The 21,857-nt window shown below is 35.3% G+C and overlaps 1 protein-coding gene across 1 annotated transcript; it reads right to left on the reverse strand.

Moving 5' to 3' along the window:
* Positions 1-95: 95 nt before the first annotated feature.
* On the reverse strand, positions 96-13,534 carry LOC132143543 (Krueppel-like factor 3). The gene is made up of 7 exons (XM_059553863.1): positions 13,247-13,534; positions 7,440-7,491; positions 6,063-6,470; positions 5,001-5,217; positions 4,435-4,576; positions 3,032-3,180; positions 96-2,380 (listed from the first exon to the last, which is right to left on the reverse strand). Exons 2-7 carry the CDS (start codon positions 7,470-7,472, stop codon positions 2,199-2,201), a joined length of 1,131 nt encoding a protein of 376 aa, XP_059409846.1. The 5' UTR covers positions 7,473-7,491; positions 13,247-13,534; the 3' UTR covers positions 96-2,198.
* Positions 13,535-21,857: the final 8,323 nt, after the last annotated feature.

Genomic DNA, 21,857 nt, shown 5'->3' on the forward strand with positions numbered 1-21,857 from the left:
AAATATATAATAATCATGCTTTCTATAAATTGCCCATTCAGTCAATCCATTTTTTTAAACATACACACATATATATATATATATATATATATATATATATATATATATATATATATATATATTTCCATTATCCTATATAATTAGTTAATTTCTGTGATGTGTAGTACAGCTTTGCTGTGGTTTATGCATCAGACCAAGAAACAAATGCTTCATCCTTTTTCTTTCTTTGACTCATCTCAGTTGTTTCATTAAGGACTTTTTCCTTTCTTATGTAAGCTCCCCCTAGTTCTTTTCCTCCTTGTTCTTCAACATTGTCCTTCAGTTGAGAAGAGAAAAACAGAAAGCGGTCTATTACAAACTGTTGAACTGCTATATAGAAAGAGAAAAATATGGAGATACAGCCCAAAGCTTAAAGCTATTCATGGACTCCAATTTACAGATATTTGCCATTTCAAATCTATTTTAAAGTGCACTGTCTCCGTTTACACACTGCCCTTTACAAACATTTGTTCACGAAAAAATGACTTGCAAAACCTACAAAGAGAAAAACAAGAGTACACTCGTCCCTGCATGTATCCATAATTTTATAACAAACATCTCACAAACAAAGTGTTAGCAGTAAGACAATGTTACCCATAACCTAGATGAACTCACTCTAATAAAATAATGCCCCTTATTGAATGGTTCACATTTATCACATTTCTCCACCTAAACACCCCTCAGTGAAATAATATTTTACCCTTTTGAGCCTTGGACACTGGATTTGATAAAATACAACACGACACAACAAAATATTTAGGATTATAGGAATATTCATGATTACAGAAATTATTCAAATATGAATAATGGTGAGATTAAGCAAAATTAAGCTTTCTTTAAGTCCTTGCAACTAACATATATGCGCTGGAAGATCAAGTATTCAATTTTCAGACCAGCCAATTAACATTTAAAACACCATTTTGACCCCTCACACTTTTGACCTGTATTTTTAAAATGTATGTAGGGAAAAATATTTCTATTATTCATTTCTAAATTGTAAATTGTGCATGTGCAAAGTTGCAAGAACTTACACAGTACATAGTACTTACGATAATAAACTACTGTATTAATTTATGATTACAATTAATAAAACATGCCAATGTTTTACCAGGTCAGGTGCTCGGCAGCTACTTTTGGAACCAAAAACTTTTTGTCAAAATTGAACTCTTAAGAGTCAAATTATAAAGATCCGTTTACACATAGGACGATAACTATAATGATAAAGATATCGTTCTAAATGTAAAAGAATAGAGTCCACTTATATAACAGTAAGGCCACAGAGAAACAATATTGTTTAAATTTGTTTGCAATTTCTACAATTGCTGACAGCCAAACAGAATCCATTCTTCTTTAATGATCTTGATCTTGAGCATTTAAAGTGGCAGATGACTGCAATGCATGCTTATAATAAACAGAACATTATTGTGCATAGGTGTGGACACTGTTATAGTTATTGTTATCTAGTTATCTTTATAGTTATCTTTCTTGGTGTGAACTGACCAACCCAAATCAAACAATCTCAGAAAATATGTGAGCTTTAAATCCGCTTCGGTAAACATGAAACACACACGCTGAATGCATATACAGGATCTGCGTATACACATTCATGTTTCCAATTAATATACAAATAAGAGAAAAAATTAATTCACATTGTGCAGGTTTGACCCGAATTGCATCTTAAAACAACATTAAAAGTGTGAAACTGTCTGAGTTGTGTTTGTGTATGTGTGTCTGACTGGCTTACTGTAATTGTATTATGCTTGTTTGTGTAGTGCTGTAACTGGCACAATGGGCCCTCTGACCTGCAGAGGGCAAAACAATAAGAGAGACGTGTATAGAACGATAATGGAGAGAGAGTGAATGCTTGGTATCAAGAAAAAGACTTTCGTCTATATAAGGGTCGTATCCACAGCACTACTCCATATCCATAGTAAGTGACAAAATCCACTTGGATACTAATTCTTTTTCATGAAGTATGAGCTAGCCATCGTAAGATCCATCATCTCCACTCTTTTCTTCTAATACACAGCGTTTCCTGAACTGGAAGGGGACAGGAAACACAAAACGGCCCTTGGCTTCACTGAAGATGAAGCTCCCGTTGAGCAAAGGCTTAATCGAAGGTGCAACTTCTGCTCCGTTCACATGTTGCAGTATTAAGCTCACACCAGCAGGTGGCGCTTTTTGTGCAGGGCGAGGTGATCGGAGCGAGAGAAGGTGCGATCGCAGTCAGGGCACTGGAACGGCTTCACACCCGTGTGCTTCCGAAAGTGACGGGTCAGCTCATCGGAGCGGGCAAACTTCCACGTACAGCCTTCCCACATGCACTTATAAGGTTTTTCTCCTAAATGATCACACAAAGAGATAAAAAGAGCATTTAGAAGAGTGTTTAGCCTTTTCATCCGCATGAACAGCACCAGAGTAAGAGTACAAGAGCATTTTAATCTATATATGGGTCAATAATAAGAAGATTAAAAGGTTTTTGATGATAAAAACATATGAAACAGTTAGAATTCATTTAGCATTTAGAAATCTTTTGTAACATTATAAATGTAATTTTTGATCAATTGAATGTGTTGTTGCTGAACAAGGAAAGATAAATTAATCCACCAATCTTTTAAATGATAGTGTATCACGGTTTCCACAAAATATAATCATTGATGATAATAATAATAATAATAATAATAAAAATAATAATTATTATTATTATAACTTTATTGAGCAGCAAATCAGCATATTAGAATGATTTCTGAAGGATCATGTGACATTGAAGACTGGAGTGAAGGCTGCTGGAAATTCAGCTTTGCATCACAGGAATAAAGTATTAAAAAAAGCTGTTTAACAATATTTCTGATTTAATAAATGTAGCTTTGGTGAGCATAAAATACTTGTTTTTAAATGTTTTGCCAACAAAAAGAGTGGAAAAAAAGAGTGTCACTTAATTAACTGTGTGTATTAAGGAAAAGGAAAGTCTTTGCATAAATAGCCTGTTTACCTGTATGTGTGCGTCTATGAGCTTTCAGGTGGGAGCTTTTGGTATAGACTTTATTGCAGCCATTGAAGTCACATCGATGAATTCGACGCTTCTTCAGTGGATCTGGTGACTCTGCCTTTCGACGTACAATCACTGAGTGTGGGTTTCTCCTGTTGAAAAATGAAAAAAAAAAAAAATAGTGTTTGAAGCGCAGCTCTTGTTTTAACCACAGGGGGTCAGACGTATTACATACAATATACCCCAAAGCAGAGTATGACACTGTTTTTAAGTTACCTGAGTATTGTAAGTATTTATGACCTTAGCTCCACATTAGATTTTGTTTAATTACAGTACACTTTTCTGGTGCTGTCCCATGCTTCATTTATGCTTTTTATTAGCAGTGCTTGTTTGCCAAAGGAAAAATCCTTATTACTGCTCACACTTAGGCCTTAACAATATAAAACTAAAGTGGGCAACTCGTTCAGCATCATTTGTGCTACAGACATGAATAATACATCTAATTGTGCAGCTTGTTGAGTTAAGGCTAGCACTTTTCTAAGTGAATGGACTTACATCTTCCGACTTGTAGACAATAAACACTTTGAAAAAACTCCCGTGCATTTACTGAACAGGAACACCTTTTACTGTAAGTTCCTGCCTAAATGCACCCTATTATTAAATACTTTTCTCTCTTTCTCTCTCATCTCGCCTTAATCCTCTCCATACACCCTCCTTGTCTGTTTCAGCTACATATTTTCAGTCTTTGTCTACAATGTCACTTCTCCCACTTTCTACCATTTGTGCCTAAAAGTAGCTGTTTTTTGGCACCGCACCCAATATAAAATGATCATTCTACTTTTCTCCTCCCTTCCTTTCTAAATCAAACGCTTTCTCCTCCCTTCATCATAAACATTGCTCCTTTCTCTGTATTTCACCACTTTTTTTTCCTTTTAATCACATGCAGTATGTCCATAGCCAATGACACTAAATCCACTGTAAAAGTGCACTAAAACACGCACAAAATAAGATATCTACACAAACTCTCAACCGTGCACTTGTATGTGCTCAAGCATAGATAGGTTCCTAACCCATGAGTGTTTAAGAACACTTGGAGACACGCTGTCTCTGAAATGCATGCTGGGGGATTTTATCAGACAAGCAGCAAGAGATATCAGATAGAGAAATATATGCTTTACACCACACACACACACACATACTTGTATCACTGAAAGAGAACTGTAGGCCAAATGTACTTTAAATGACATACATAGACAGATCGATAGATCTTATCTTATTTAACCAACTTTTTTTTTTTTTATGAACTTACATGCACAAGTGTTAGCCATGATCATACAAAATCAGATAAATGGTGATATAATGAAGAGCAAATTGAGCATATGTGTGTTTGAGAGCTCAGTACTCACTCATAACACGGTGGGACAGTAATGAGGGGTGAGGTTATTTCCTGCCTGAGGGAATCCTGAGCGTGTTCAGGGTGGGGCTCGGATTTGATTGGTTTGAGGACCTCGTGTACGTCTGGGGGATTCTCTGACTCCATTTTAGACACTGAAGACAAGAGAGAGGAGACAAATCAATCAACCATGCAAAGAAAAAATGGAAGGCTATGTTATTACAACTGTCACCCATCTACTCATCGGTAGAAAGTGAAAGCATGTGTTTGGCAATGTGAGCTTAATGTGCAAAAGCTAATAATGTGTGTGTGTGGGTAACACTTTACAATAAAGGCACATTAATAATTATGTACTAATACCTAAATGAATGCTTACTTCAGCATGAACTCAGGATTAGCTAATCAAGTGCAGGAGTAATATGGATTCATGCATAATTCTGCATAATATTTTAGATAATGATTTGCAAGTGCATCATTGTTATGATTTCATTTCAAGATGCACGTCATTACTAACTCGTTCTTAAAGGGATAGTTCCCCCAAAAATGAAAATTCTGTCATCAGTTACTCACCCTCATGACAATCTAAACCTATAAGGTTCGGTTCATCTTTGGACCACAAATGAAGATATTTTTTATGAATTCCTAAGCCTTTCTGACTTTCCGTAGACTGCAATGGAACAACGCGGTTAGCAGGATCCTCAGGTGATGTCATGATGGAGGTAGACAGGTGTAGTTGGGGAGGGTAGAGCACAGGTAACTGCTGCATGATAGAAATAGGCACAATAGGTGTAAAAACCTGCATCAGAAAAACAAACACAGATTGGTTAAGAAATGTCAGTTGGTCTCTAAGTTTTAGATATCACAGATAAGTTTTAGATATCACAGAAATTATTTCTATGATATCTATTGTTCAAAACTGTGTGTGTGTGTGTGTGTGTGTGTGTGTGTGTGTGTGAGTGTGTGTGCGTGCGTGCGTGCGTGCGTGTGTGTGTGTGTGTGTGTGTGATATACTTTTATTTAGCAAGGACGCATTAAATTGATCAAAGGTGAGTTTAACATTACAAAATTTCTGCTTCAAATAAAAGCTGTTATTTTGAAGTTTCTATTCACCAAAGAATAATGAAAAAATAAACCACAGCTAATATTAAGCAACACAACTGTTTCTTGAGCACCAAATCAGCATATTAAAATGTTTTCTGAAGCATCAAGTGACACTGACGAATACTTTGCAAATATAGGAATAAATTACACTTAAAATATATTGAAATACCAAAAAATGTACTTTTGTAAAATGCAGTCTTGGTGAGCATACAATAAAAAATAAAAAAAACTATTTGATGAAGAAATGTTTTTTTAAGTATAAATAAGCAGTGAAGATATTATTTTATAACAATAATAAAATCTATTTAAATCAGAAATTGAAAATAAGCTTATAATAAAACACGTGTAGTGAAGTCACTGTTATAAAAAAGGTCATACAGTGTGTGACCTAACTAATAAGACTAAAAATAAACACCATGTTTTCTGCCCGTGTACACTGGATTACAATGTAAACACCATTGAATTGGAAAATGGTAATCATTCAGTAGTACATGGTATCATCACAGCACATTTTTTGTAAGGCATCACCAATATTTTTACCGGAGAAATAGGAAGGGACAGTGGTGGGGTCAGCTGCCTTGTCTGAGATGAGCCGGAAGTGCTTCCTGTTATAGAGCCAGAGCCGGAGCTGGGGCGAGGACGTGACACCGGACTGGTTCTCTCATAAGGCGATGGTGGAGTGGCTATGGGAGATGACGATGCCAGAGATGATGAAGGCGATGAAACGGAGGATCTTTTGCTGATGGATAAATCGACAGGTTCGTTCTGGGAGTGATGGACATCCTGGGACAGAGGGGGTGTGTGATGGGGGCTCATGTATGGGTAGTGCTCTTGGAAGTAGTGAGGAAAGTATAGGTGAGCTGTGGAAGGAGGGACCATGGAAGGTGATAATAAGACTCCAAATGCCTCAGGTGCAGATTTAATCAGGTAAGCTGGATAAGTCAATGACTGAGAGAGAAAGAGAGTGAGACGTTAAACACGCTGGGAACATATTTACACATTCACATGTACATAATTACACAAGCAGCCATATAAAGCAGCTGCGCTGAGCACCAGTTCAATCTGGGAACTATAAACCGACAAAAAGACTAACTTTGAATGACTGAATATGAGCCAAATACGACTTCCCACCCCATATAAACTCCTAACCTAATAAGAAAGGAATGCATGTCCATCTACAGCTAGAGGAAGAGAGAAAAAAGAGCAAGTACGAGATGAGTTTTAGAGATACATTTTGAAAAAGCCTAATAAAATACTCATGCGATTCAAAAAAAATTTACTTATTAGTCTTTGTAAATGCGTCTTGTGTTATTATAAAGAATTGGAGGATTGCATATGGATACTGCACTTAAACAAACAAACTGATGTCCCAATAAGACCAGGGTGCTCAGATGGCCATGTGCCAGGCAGCCCATTGTGTGTTAGTTGGTAAAGCAGGTTTGTTATTGGAAACGGAAAGTGAAGCATTGTTTTCTTTAACATCACATAAACCAGAGGCAAAGAAGTAGACAAGAATCAGGAAGGTGGAGGAACATTTCAGAATAGTCCAAAACAACTTCTTTTGGCTAACAGACTTTAATCAAGTTACACGCCATACTGAACTGAACAAGGCTGTGAGGGATACAAAGTCACGCACTTTATAAAGGTTCTAGTTCATGTCACCTCACTTCCAAACTGTTCTATGGAGTGTTTGTCTACTAAGAGTGTTTTTTTAATACATTTTATACAACAGTGAAATGAAATGAAAGCAATGTACTATCCCTCACAGCCTTGTTTTCATTCCTGTCAAAAATGAAATATGGCACTACCCTGACTAATAAAAAAATATATATGAGTAAAAAACAATAGAAAGATTGTAGTAGAAAGACTGAAGCAAGTATTTTATTTGAGAGTATTTACCCTAAAAACTGTACTCACCATGTCTGTTTTTATTGTGTCAAAGCTGAGCATGGCTCCCGCCGCTGGAATTCTGGGAAATACAGAGAGCAAACATTAGTATATCAGTTAGAAACAGAAAAGTCCCACATTAGAGACATGTCGTGAGCCATCAGGAAGTCATTCTTCATTCCAAGCACACAGAAGCAGAGAAGCATGCGAGAGGTGCTGATACACTAATCACTTAAAGTACAGGGGAAGTTAGAATGCCCGGGGCGATGAACGCTGTTTGTGTGTGGTTGTACATAAGATTGCAACACTATTAGAGAGCTTTTTCCACCTGACCTACTTACCCAGTGGTCTTAGGAAACAGAAAGGCCACATTATAGGATTGCAACTATAAATGCCACTATTTCAACTGTAGATTATTCATAGATTCATTCCCTGATCTAGGGTGTTTCTTCAAAAGGGGCTTTTTGTCTCAGTTTTTTTATTACCTAACAGATAACTTTCCTCCTTTGTGTTAAATGGTAAATTTTGGTTACATTAAAACTTAAAATGTATTTCTTTCTTTCTTTCTTATGTATTTATTTGTTTGTTTGGTTGGTTGGTTAGGTTTCTTAAAGAAATCTCTTACGCTTACCATGGCTGCCTTTATTACAGTAGATCCAAAAAAATCTAAAAATAAATATTTTAATATAGTTAACTATTAATATTTTTTGTCACTTTTGCTCAACTTAATGTGTCCCCATTAAATAAAGGATTGATCTCTTAAACATTTTGAATGGTAGTGTTTATAAATAAATACAAACTTAATTTTATTAAAAATAATGTAAACTATGATATCCTGACTAAAGAGTTCAACGCAATTTCATTTTGTGAAAATACATCAATTTTACAAATGATTAAAATAAAATAAATCATTTCGCACAACTTGTAACTGTCAGATCATAAATTTCAACGAATAAATATCCACCACAGGTGATATAATGAGGAAGTGTCCGCCATTTACATCAGAAAAAATACTATGAGCGGATAAATTAAATAAACTAGTAAGAGTGTGAAAGAGGTATTATAAGAGAGTTTAATTTGTAAAAGTCAAAAAGTGTCAAAAGTAAAAGAATAACATGGCTAGCATGTCTACAATGCACAATTAAAGGAAGCTTAAAGCAAAAGATGAAAGGTCTACAGCAGAACCAGCTCATCAGATATCTTAGATATGATCATGTGGTCTTACGAACACAAAAGAGACAAATATGTTTTGCTGTTTGATCTGTCTGTGTGTTTGGTTTGAGCCCTCAAAGCCTGACACAAAGATGCAGGTGCTACAATCTATAGGTACAGTACTACAGGTGCCAGTCAATTTCTATTTCCAAAACGTAATTTAAAGTAAAAAATGACCTAAGACTATTTTTATTAGAATTCAGTAGAGTCCATGGACTCAAGGCAGGAATGGGATGTTTAGACAGTTCATCAGTGAGCCATGAGACGCAATGATATGTGAGTGCTTTTAAAGTCCAAAGTCAGAGAGACAGAGAAAAGAAAGAGAGAAAGAGAGGAGTGAATGTAAAGTCTCTTTTTACAATCATTAACCCAGGGTGGTGCTGTTAACACACACGCACACACAGAGTACAATCTATACTAGGTCCACTGAGTCCAGGTCCACTCCCAGCAAACTGAACACTCCTCAGTCCTCAGACGCACATATATAAACAGGACTACTATCACAAGAGACAATGCCGATCACACACACACACACAGGCTTGTGAAACACTCCCGTTGGCCCCAGGGTCAGGTGTGGGTTAACAAAACAACATATTGAAGTGTACACACAAACACAGACATACTCATCCAAACCTGATACCAACAGTATAGAATTCCACACAGATAAAGAGACACAAGACAAGTCACAACAGATGAGTTAAACATCATTCAAGACCTCAGTTTGAATGCTTTACTAAGTGCAAGGTTTTGTAACTAGACTCAGACTTAATGTCCGTAGTGTTTTAAATGAATAGTTTAGTCAATAATGAAAGTCCTACCATCATTTATTCACGGTCACGTTAAGCCGGTATGATTTTCTTTTTCATTAAACCCAAAATGAGAAGTTTAGCAGAATGTACTGGCTGTTCTTTTCCATACAGTGAAAGTGAATACCATGCTATATATATATATATATATATATAGTATAATTATATAGTAAAACTGTAATATTGTGAAATATTATTAAAACTTATTATTATTATTTTTTTAAGTTTTCTATTTTATATATATTTTAAAATGAAATGTATTCTTGTGATGGCAAAGATGAATCTTTTAGTAGTCATTACACCAATCTTCAGTGTCACGTGATCATAAATAAACTAATATGCTCAGTTGCTGCTCAAGAAACACATCTTGTTGTTGAGAACATTTTTGCTTACTATTACTTAATATTTTTGTGGAAACTGGTACATTTATTCCAAGATACTCTGATGTCTTCACCATTACTTTTGATCTATTTAATGCATTTTTGCTGAATAAAAGTGGAAAGAAATAAACTGACCCCTGACTTTTAAACAGTTGTGTATACTAATGTGTTTTGTACACTTACGAAGCACAGCTTTTCTTTTTAACTTGTCTGCAGTAGCATCAAAGTCTGCTAAGCTCCTTCTTAGGAAATCTTAGTCAAACAAACAGTCCTTTTCCAAATAAAGGACAGAATTTTTTTTAGATACCGCCATCAGAGTTGTTGCACACGGACGGACCTCAGTAAGGAAAAGTAAACACTGTTTTGAATTTTTCTATTTGGATTTTGTCATGTTTTTCTCTTATCTATCATAAGACAACATGATAAGGTGAAGCAGAGAGAAGAGTTCAAATCTATCCTCCGGGCTTGGCAGAGTTCAAGTGAACCCGTTACATTAATCATGAAGCCTTTCACTGCTCACAACAACAAAACACACACTCACACACACACACACACACACACACACACAATAACTCCATCAAGTTAACTTTAGAGTCTCATAAAATAAAGAGAAGTTAGTACATGCTTCACTAGATGTGTTTATGGAGAGACTGGAGTGACTTTATCAAAAATCAATAATTATCGTTCTTGAGCAATTAAATTAAGGTGCTTAAATACTTAATGTACTATAATTATAGTCTTATTATAAGTTAATAACTCAATCTGTTTCTACCTTCTGTCTCTTTACCTCTATTATAAATAATTACCTGAAAACAAATATTCAGAAATAAAATTTGTGTTTTAAAAGATCTTTTGAATCACACATTAACAGCTTTATATTGTATTTTAAAAAGGTTAAAGCTCTTAAACAGTGTGGCTAAGTTTTACAGTTCTTTAGATTTTAGTGACATTATTTATTCTCTTTCTTGAATGCTGCGGTGTGAATTTAACCTCAGGCGGTGTGAATGAGTAGATGAGACTGTTTGAAGAACTTGAAGCTCTTCACTCAACATTGCAAACCGGTGAAGTAGGCAAATCCATTAAGGCATACACACACTCGAAACCACAGAATGCCTAAGAGACTAATGCAGTTTCCTAGTGGAGAGAAATGGTCCAATTTGCTGACATGGAGAAAATGTGAAGACCAAAATTACAAAGTAAAGAATCTAATAGCGAACCAATGTAAAACCCAAAACCAAATTGAACCGCACTGGTCCAATGCAACGCAATCCAACCACCGCTCTCAGATAACAGGTCTTCAACTAGGTGCCAGGTGTCTGAGAGAAGCATGAGATCTGAGATTGAACTGGATGATCACAATGTGAAAAACCTTACAGATACTGTAGGCTTCTGTCTGACTGAAATGTATAGGAACAAAAACTGAAATTTAGGCAGAAGACCAATTTTAGCAAGAAGGCCGCAGCGTGTCTGTTATTGTTTCCACAGTGAACACATAGAGAAGCTCTTCTACATGGGGCCATAGTTTCCCTTCTGGCCTTTCCTGAAACTAAAGGAAAAGAGAAAGAGAGAAATAGAGAAGGAAAGAGCGAGAGAGAGGCTGAGCATTTTAACAATGGTATGCGGCTCTGAAAATGATCCTCTTTTGTAGTGGAGTGTTTGTGTGTGTATTGTGATAAGATCAGAGTATTGATCCAAGGAAAGAGTCGTGTGAGTGGGTGGAGGGTTTAGGCATGTGTGTGTGTGTATGTGGGTACTCCCCCTAGGCAGCCTCCCCTCAAATGCGGAAAACAGGAAAAGAGGCTCCATGTGCCAGATGGAATGTCTGACGCAAACCTCAGCCTTGAAACAAAGCTCCGAATACAACAGCCTTACTGACCCTGGGGCTTTGACTATTAGCTTTACTGTATTTGATTTTTACACCAAAATTGCTATGTCAACCATGCGCATACTTACAGTAAAGCTAATCTTCATACAATCCAAAATGCAAAGGCAGGATGTTCAGATTTTGAAAAGCTGAAGATCCACACATTCTAAATGCAGGCCAAGCTGATCACAAACCAAACCAATTACTGCAAAAGAATATGAGAATTGGGCTTGAAGCCATATTAAATAATATCTTTGATTTTAAAAACAGTTATATTTTTGCCTGTTAGAACGTGTGTTCAACAAAAACTATGTATTGGCCAGATTCATTTGAATTAATTATCCAAGTGACCATATACGATCAGTAGTTCAGGCACATTATGTATAATATATCAATCAAGGTGTCATGACATTTCTAACTCTCTGAATGTACATTAACTGAAGACCTGCCAAGCATCTTAATGCAAAATGTTTGTTAACATTTAAACTTATTATTATTATTATTATTATTAAGTGTTGCAGAACTCTGAAATTTGACAAATGTTTAGTTAACAAATCCAACTTAGCCAAAGGCACATACCAATATGATCCTGCACACATGTTCCTACAGTGTGTTTCATTTGCATGAAAATAATTTTTGCATATAAGCAATATTGAAGTTTAGGTCGAGCCACCAGTGCAACTACAGCAGAGCCAATACCAGTTCATGTCAACAATAAAATAAAATAAAAGAGTAAGTGCCAAAAATGCATTATTTAATAAAACTAACAATAATCAAAACAAATAGATGTAAATGACAGTGTTATTTTTTTTTAGTTGTTAAAAATTGCAATTAAAATGCAATTCATGCAGTTCTGGTAAATTAAATGAATTGAATTCACCTCATCATCCTTCTTAATTTATGTCATTTAGATTATTATTGAAGTAAAATTATGTGGTGTAACTGTCTAAAGACTGTTAAATAAATAATAATAATAACCCTTTTGAATAAAAGGTAGGCCTATGTGTTTTTTTATTAAGTTTTATTTAAGTAAGCTAACCCTAGAAAACGTATTCATATTAAAGACCGAATTAATGTGTGAATGTTTAAACAACGTTTATAGAATATATGACTAAGCTTTGTACAATCACGTATTTTCAATATTTTGCTACTTTTTTCAACACTAGCCATTAAATTCATGTTTGCTTGAAAAAAATATATTTATTACTTCTTTTTCTTTTCTTTTTCCTTTCCCCTTTTTGGGGAATTCATATAAACATGAATACAAAGATGGAATTTCTGAAAACTTGACGTTAAATAGATTCTTAAAAGATTTCTTGTTGCTATAATTTCGGACATACTTATTTGACATTGACCCATACACATCTGTCAAATGTTGGTTACTCTAGAAAGTGCCGTGGATAGGCTCTGTTGTGAAATTGAATACCCTATATTAGATATTGTTTAGCCTATTTATTTAAATAAAAGATTAACTAAAATGTTATTATTCGACTAAAATAGCCTCACTACAACAGGACGGTTTGATTTAGATTATTTTACCTCAGACTATGGTATTTCATGAATACAGTAACTTACTTGTCAGTAAATATATTCCTCAAGTGAAAAGCGCGCCGTTATGAAGGACTGCAGAAGAAAGCAACAACCCGGATCACGATGGCATGAAACATCCAAATGAAACACTAGCATTTAGGCTGACGCCGAAAAAACTTCCCCGAGAGTTACGAAACAACTTCTTGTCCAAGTGTTTAAAGTGTCCTGAGTGAATTGAGCGTCTATCACATGATTAGGGCCGGGCGCTCGCGGGAGGTGAGGAGGGTGGGGATTCGCTCAAGCGGAGACAGGAGGGGGCCCAAGAGAAGAGAAGAGAAGAGAAGAGAAGAGAAGAGAAGAGAAGAGAAGAGAAGAGAAGGGCTGGGTGTGTGTGACTGCCTGCCTCTCCCTCTCCGCCCTTTCCTTCCTTCTCTGTTTGTCTCTCTCTCTCTCTATCTCTCCCTATTTCCCTTCCTGACAAGACACGCCTTACAGAGTTTCAGAGATCTAACAAGCGCGGATAAAGGTCGACTATAACAATGGGTAAAGACAAACGACTGTGCACGAAGGTGCGCAAAGCATGGTGTGGGCAAATTTCATTTTTAAAAAATGTTTTGAGAGTATTTTTAATGCTTACAAAGCAGTGGCGTAGCCACGGGTGTGCCAGTGTGTGCCTGTGCCACCCACAGTGGCAGCTGGCACACCTAAAAATAGATGCAGAATTATTTTTTATAGTCTCAATAAAAAATGTTTACTAAACTTGGGCTATTGTTGTTTACTTAGAAAATATATATATATATATATATATATATATTTAAATCAATCCTTTCACGCGTAAGTTACAAATATTTTAACTGACCCCTTGTTTCCATTGCGACGCGTCATGATTGTCACGTGACACACCGCAGCCACTAACAGATGTATCGGCATTCGTTTTATTTAGTTTTTGATTTTTTATTAAAATATATACACAAACTTGCTTACCATGTCAACTATCTGATATTCCGATTCTTCGTTTAAAAACCTTTATAAATTATCTTGATCTATAACGAGATGAGCGCTGCAGTTCAGAGTGCTGTCAGCCGGATTTAACGTTCAGCACTTGAATTCCCCAGTTTCTCCCGAAATACATGAAAGTAAGTGGCTGTTGAACTGGACGAAGAATAGAGTAAACTTTATTGTTCTGCTATGTCTGTCTGATATATGAATAAAACACGTCGGCAAATTACATTTGATTAGAAAGTTTTTGCTGCTTCCATAGACATCAGTGTGTATTTTACAAACTACCAATGTATTGTTTTACTAGTGATTATGTATATTTAAATGTATGAAACCTAAAATAAACATTATGTGGTTGAAAACACTGCATATTTATTGTGATATATGACAAGCGCCTAGCGCGTCCCTCTCTGGCTCAGTGCCAGCCAACGCGCGAAAGCTGTTTGAATCTGGCAGGTCTGTGATGCCACTGAACATTCTAAATTATAATTTCAGGGGCACAGAAATAAGAATCCAATATATGGTGCAATAATGCTAAAAAAGTTCAAATGTAATTTACATTTTAAATTATTTTTGTTAAAATATATCTGCTGACATTCGGACTGCCAATCAGCAAACAGCAGCTGCTGTGACCCCAGCAGTCTATGATATAAACAGATAATTTTTGATTGCACATTGCTAGCTAGCAATATGTCGCAGAGCTCCTTAATTTTTTTAGCAAAAAACCTCGGCTTGATGGACAGCCGGACACAAGGCCTAAGGTTACACCTGATGAGGATGTTTCTCCCTCCCCGGGCCCAACATCAACAGACAGTGTTGCCAGGTTGGAAATGTCCAAGTATCGTACCAGAAGTTCAAAATTAAAAATTATCGTATTTGGAAGAAAATTATTACATTTAAACAATTAACTACATTTTGACATGACCTGCAAATTACCACTAGGAGTATGGTTGGACGGAAGCAGTGCGACAAAAATACTATCCCATAATTTTTCACAGTAATCTGACAATAAATGTGGCACACCCAGATTTTCATATGCACACCCAGAGTCTCTTTTCTGGCTACACTACTGATATGGCTGCATTTATTTGATCAAACACCGTAAAAACGGTAATATTGTTAAACATTATTACAATTTAAAGAAGTTTTCTATTTCAGTATATTTTAAAATGGCAAATTTATTCCTGTGATGACACAGTCTTCAGCGCCACAATGATCCTTCAGAAATTATTCTGATATGCTGATTTGTTATTTTTGACACTCAAATATTAATAACTAATAATGTTTTCCAATATTTGTGTTTTATGAATATAAAATTAATAAAAACATAACTTGTTTAAAACAGAAATCTTTTGTATAACGTTTCAAATATCTTTAATGATACTTTTGATTAATTTAATGCTCTTTGCTCTTTTGCTCTTTTTTTATCTTAATCACTTCAAACTTTTGTGTATTAGTGTATTACGGTTTTATTATTATTACACTGCTCCATAGTGAAAGCATATGAAGACATTAAGAATATACACTGAACCTGTAAGTCACGCAAAGGTGTGTATGTATAGACTGGTTGTTGTAGTTATTGTATACTGGAGTTATTCCAAGTCATCAGCAACAATAACATATCGCGTACCTGATGACGCCAGTGCACATAAACCCAACCTGTGTCTATTTACCCAGAATAATAAAGCAAACCATTCAGATTTACCAGACCTTTACCAGAATTACCCTCGCCACCAATACTCTCACTCTCTCACCCACCCACATCTCTCTCTATCTCTATTTCGCACACACACCTGCAAAACCAATACTACACAACTGTGAATTTATTTTCTTTTTGGCAGTTAGAGGCGTGGAAGTGGAACTGACGAAACTCCACGCATATAAGTTTGTTTGTGTGCATGTAGAAACCCACTTTGCACGTGTGATGATTATGACTGTGATATGTATAATTTTATGACTATAATATTGTTTGTGTGTGTGGGTGGATGTGGGTGGATATATTTTCAGGTATATTCAATATGTGTGACAACCTGTTTTTCAGTGATTAATTAACTAAACAAAAGCGGGTGGTGTCATTTCACTTGTAAATGCACAATAGAAAATGCCTTGGCCTAATTATTTTCAGGTAAGTCAAGTTAGGCAAAACATCAGTTATGTAAAAGATGCCAAAAAGCCGGAAACTCTGTGCTTTCATTTGGTATACTCTATCAAATAAATTAAAGTAAAAAATAAATACTCTTGAAATGAGTTAGCAAACTTTAGACCCCCTATGAGCTCAAAATAGAATGCTAAAAAAATTTAATTATAATGTTATTTAAAGCATGATTTCATAAAAGTCATGATGTCATCATAGTCTCATCACTTCCAGCTAATGAGAATTATCTCATGATGTCATGGAGAATGGAACATTTTGCACTTATCTTATCATATTCACGGCTTTGTGAAGAGTAACACTGGGTTTGTCAAGAACCAATAACAATACAACAGAATTGTCTCAACCCATATTTAGAAACTTATCAAAACTATTCAGTGTAATAACTATTTTTGTAAGTATAATATTTCAACCATCTGTGGTGTCAATTCACATATCTTTTTTAGGTTTAAAAATGGAATCCATTTATAAATATATGAATAATTCGTACAATTTAGACATATTCCTATGTAGGCCTGAACGCACACACGTGTATACTGTACATAAGTACATGCATGAAACCAAACACCCACTTTATTTTTACTGTTAAACCTGCATAGAGTGGAATGTTCTGTTGAAAGGTACAAAAACCCCCAAGGCAGAGATGAGGTTGGAAAAAAATCAGAGCTGAAAATAAGAAAATGAGAAGACCAGAAACAAAGATAGTCAACATGACCATATGCAAAATTAACAGCGCAATATTTACTTATACATCATATTTTAATATTTACTTATACTTACTTAATTTACATTACACACATTGTTTCAGGGAGCTTTACAGAAACTATTGTATAGAAAGTTATGGCATTTTGATTAAACATTACACTTTTTATTATTATTTTAATGAAATCAATTGTTGATTTGTTCACAATACATACTCCCTCGCACCGGGGTCAACCCCACCTAGTGGTTTTAGGAAAACAGCAAAAACAGTGGGCAATATGCATTTAAAATAGTAAATATAAGAGATATATGTCAAATTCATTTATATGTTCCAAACTTCCTGCTGCCAGCTGGTGCTACATGACTATACTATGACTATAACTGAATATTGGCATGTAGATATCTTCAAGCCAGGACTTTGATCAAACATATGAAGTATGACAAGTACATGTATGACATATCCTGTTGCCAACAGGTGGCGCTATAATTATAACTGTATAACTGCCTTTTGATGTCTTCAGGCCAGGACTCTTACCAAACGTGTAAAGTCTAGTGTAGACTGGACATTGCATGTTTAAGTTAGTATAAAACAAGTCATTTCCTGTTGCCAGCAAGTGGCGCTATGATTATAACTGTATATTGGCCCTAAGATGTGTTCAGGCCAGGACTCTTAACAAACGTGTGACGTTTGGAGCAGATCGGACATTGTATGGCTGATTTACAACAACTTCCTTTTCCATGGCGAAACATTGAAGTTTGTCAGGCCACCAAGGACACACCGTTTAACGAAAACTCAAGATCTTTGCAATTAAACATTGCAAAGGCCTTTAGAGCAGACTTACCAAATATAATGCTGATGTCATTACATCTCTAGGAGGAGTTCGTTAGAGTGTAAAACATGGCACTTCCTGTTGCCAGCAGGTGGCTCTATGACAATAACTAAATATGGGGACGGGCATATGTTCAGGACTCTTATCAAACATATCAAAAAAAGTTTTGGGCAGATCGCACATTGCATGCCAGAATTAGGGGAAGTCATGGCCTAATGGTTAGAGAGTCTGACTTTTAAACCAAAGGTTGTGGGTTTGAGTCTTGTAGACCGGCAGGGATTGTAGGTGGGGGGAGTGAATGTACAGCGCTCTCTTCCACCTTCAATACCACGACTGAGGTGCCCTTGTGTAAGGCACCAAAACCCCAACTGCTCCCCGGGTGCCGCAGCAAAAAATGGCTGCCCACTGCTTCGGGTGTGTTTTCACGGTTTGTGTGTGTGTCCTGCTGTGTGTGTGCACTTTGGATGGGATAAATGCAGAGCGCTAATTCCAAGTATGGGTCACCATACTTGGCCACATATCACTTCACTTTTTCTGATTTTGCATTTTAAAACTTTTTTTTAGAGCTACAAGGAAATTAACACTGGGTGGGTGTGACAACTGCTGTTTTGTGTGGAATCGTGTTTCTGCCAAGGACCTTACAACTGTATGTTCTGAGAGAAGAGAAAAAAAGTAGAATTGTGAAACAAACAAGTGGTAGCTTTATTTATTTTTTTATCCTGTGGATGAAACTGGCTTCCATAGGTTTGTGTAAATGTGTTAAGGGTTTTATTTATTTATTAAAGGTTTTTATTGTATCATTACTATTATGTTTTTTTTTTTTTTGACTGTTTCAGTGGTTAAGCAAACATTATAGGTGCTAAATTGTCCTCTTGGTTTAACATGTTCTACAAATATTCTACTTATGTTCAGCTGAACTTCTCAACTTTCCGTTCACAGGTTCTCTTTAAGATAGATGAAACTTCAGAGGGTTGCTCTTGGCAAAAAAACAAAATGTTCTCTCTTTCTCGTGCACATATGTACACTTGAGGTTAAACAGGCAGTTATGACATGGAGAGCACTGGGAATGACAGCTGATGTTTATTAGGGTCAAATATTTCAGAAAGACAGCTCTTATTATTTCATGTCTATTGCTGCATGTGGCTAAGACATGATTAAAACCCAACCCTCAAGCAACACTTACCCTTTAAAAGGATATTGAAAACATCTATGATAAAGCCTGGACCACACCCAAAACCGTTCCTGAAGAATAAGAACCTCCTGGGAAGAGAAGTGGGGGGGTCACAACCTATCCCAAGTATTTAACCTCTGTAAACATGAGCTACTAGTTAACATATTTAAGGATTGCCTGTCAAACACATTAGAAATAGATTGTCACTCACCACAGATACAGATACAGAGAAGAGGTATGAACAGGTATGACCCCAAAAAAAGGAATTTATTTTAAATACATTTATTTCATACTAATTATAGTTCAAATTTATTAACATATTTATTGACATATTGTTTGAGACACACTAAATATAACAGATAAACTTTATTTGGAGTACTACTTATGCACAATGCATATTTCCTATTAATAAGCCTAAAATGTGTTTTAATGTTACTATTATTGAGGACTGTATGATCTATGCAAGATAATTAAAGTGTACCTGATGTATACTCGCAATAGTTCCACTTTAGAACAATCAAATGTACTTCAGTATATCTTTAGTTGGACTTTCTTTAGCATTAATACACGCAGTTAAAGTACATTAAGTACAAAATCAGTTGTTCCAATTTAGCACACTTTCAGTATACCAGTTTAGCATAAACATACTTTTGCAGGGTATTTTTATTAAGTACAGTACATAAATATGCAAATGTATTTGTAGTATACTTAGCATAGAATAAATGCATTTCTAATACATTTTAGTATATTTATTTTTCAGTAGGGGAGTATGAAGAAATGTATCTGCATATATGCTATACCCATACCAGCACACACAGACACACACACACACACAGATAGCCTGGAGACCAGTCATAATATAACTTGTCATTATTTTATCACGTTCAGCAGTGGCAGACATGTATCTGTATCGGTGTATGTATATATAAGCAAGGTACTATTTGATTAAAAAAAAACTTCAAAAAAATAAATAAAAAGTTTACTTAAGGTAAACACTGCAGGCAAAAAGAGAAACCAAAACTGCTTCTTCATGCACCTGTGAAGTTTTTAATTTTGGGCTTTTTGGTTTATCATAAAGTGTTTTTTCAGTCTAATGGAAAGAAAATATGCAAAAGACACTGTTAAGTGTTTATTTTATAGCACTTTCAATAGATTTCGATTAAAATACATACTTTTAAAGGCCCTTTTCTCAAAATGAGTTTTTTTTCTCTTACACTGAGCCATAAACTCCACTTCAGTAGCACATACACACACCAAACTTTACATTTTTATTCCTGTATATATATCCTGAAGGTTTTTACAAAGGGATTTGTTCATATATAATTTGCTTGAATATATACAACATTTTAATCCCCTAAATATCTTGAAAATATAGTGTTTCATGTTCATAGCATTTTCTGAATTATGGCTTGACAAAAAAGAGACACCCAAAATTCCCTCTGTAAAAACCTTTGACTCATATATAAAAAAAATAAAGAATTTTGAAACTTACATCATCCAGTATTTAGATTTTTTATAAGAAATGTATGCAAATTAGCGCATGTTTCATTAAATAATTACTCTTTTTCATATGTAACATAACATTTGACAGCATTCCTGTCAAACCTAACGTTTTAAAACATGTATAATATAAAAAATGTGATAACTATTAGGATTTTTTTTTTTTTTTTTTTTACCTTATTCACCTGTGGTGTCTCGCCTTAAAATTATTCAGACTCTTAGTCTGAGAATTTGATATTTTATAATCATTGTATTTTTCTTATTTTTTCCTTTGCTTTTTTCATTTTTTTTTTCTCGCAATTCTTCATTTATATCTCACAGTTCTGGGAATTCTGAGAATTGTGAGAAAAAAGTCTGAATTGTAAGATATAAACAGAATTCCAAGGGAAGCATACACAGTAGGAATTTTGAGATTTCAAAAAATAATGATTACCTTTTTTTATCAATGTTGTAAACAAGCTTCCCTACAAAATGTGTATAATGTATAATGCAGTTTATTGTGAATACAACCTGATAGCTCAAAATTGTATTTATAGGCTTACCGTAGTCAGTAGTTATAAGGCATGAAGACAAATGTGAACCCTGATTTTATGTACTCATTCAATACTGAAATATAATTAATCTTTAACCAAAATAACTTCTGTAGTGTAGTAATATGAACTCCCAAATTACTATGGCAGAATAAAGTAATGTATTGCTTTTGAGTTGAGGAGTATAATAGGGGGAGAAAAAACATTATCATCAAAATGAATGCTAAAAAAAAAAAAAACATTCTTTCATATACAGATGATGCCTTTCCTGAGACACACTTTTAAAACTCTGTTTGCACACGCTTCAGTCCCTGGCGGGCAGAGTATCTTGCAGAAATCTCTCATTCCTGAGGTGTGATTGGAAACCTCTCAGTACAGTTACTGCACAAACAGCCACATTTACATCACTGTGAACTGTATCTTCATTGTATGCACTGCTTACGTTAAACTGAACTCATCTCAGTCCCCAGGCTATAGCACAAACATTTAATGAAGCTATACACACAATAAGAAAAACAAGAAAGAGTCGTTCATCATCTGGTTGCCATGGCCAATCACAATAACAAAGCAAAAACAATAGAAAGTGTGTGAGGGAGGTGACTTAGCAGTAAAAGATTTAGGTTGCATCCCGAAGGTTTAAACCCCAAGTGAGCCCCACTGCGCCAGAGGTTCCTGTAGTGTGCACTGTGAATCACTTTAGAATAGTCAAAGCCTGTAAATTAAGATACAGATTCCTTTTATACACCATACAAGCATAAACCTGATTTCCAAT

The sequence above is a fragment of the Carassius carassius genome, chromosome 7, assembly GCF_963082965.1.
Source record: "Carassius carassius chromosome 7, fCarCar2.1, whole genome shotgun sequence".
Classification (NCBI taxonomy): domain Eukaryota; kingdom Metazoa; phylum Chordata; class Actinopteri; order Cypriniformes; family Cyprinidae; genus Carassius; species Carassius carassius.

Bases quoted from the DNA above. Each gene is read 5' to 3' on its own strand.
- LOC132143543 (XM_059553863.1), bottom strand. From the start codon at position 7,472: ATGCTCAGCTTTGACACAATAAAAACAGACATG. The intron at 5,218-6,062 runs GTAAAAATATTG...TTTCTGATGCAG, and splicing joins TGTCCCTTCCTATTTCTCCG to GTTTTTACACCTATTGTGCC. The intron at 4,577-5,000 runs GTCATGAGGGTG...TCTTGTCTTCAG, and splicing joins GAACCTTATAGGTTTAGATT to TGTCTAAAATGGAGTCAGAG.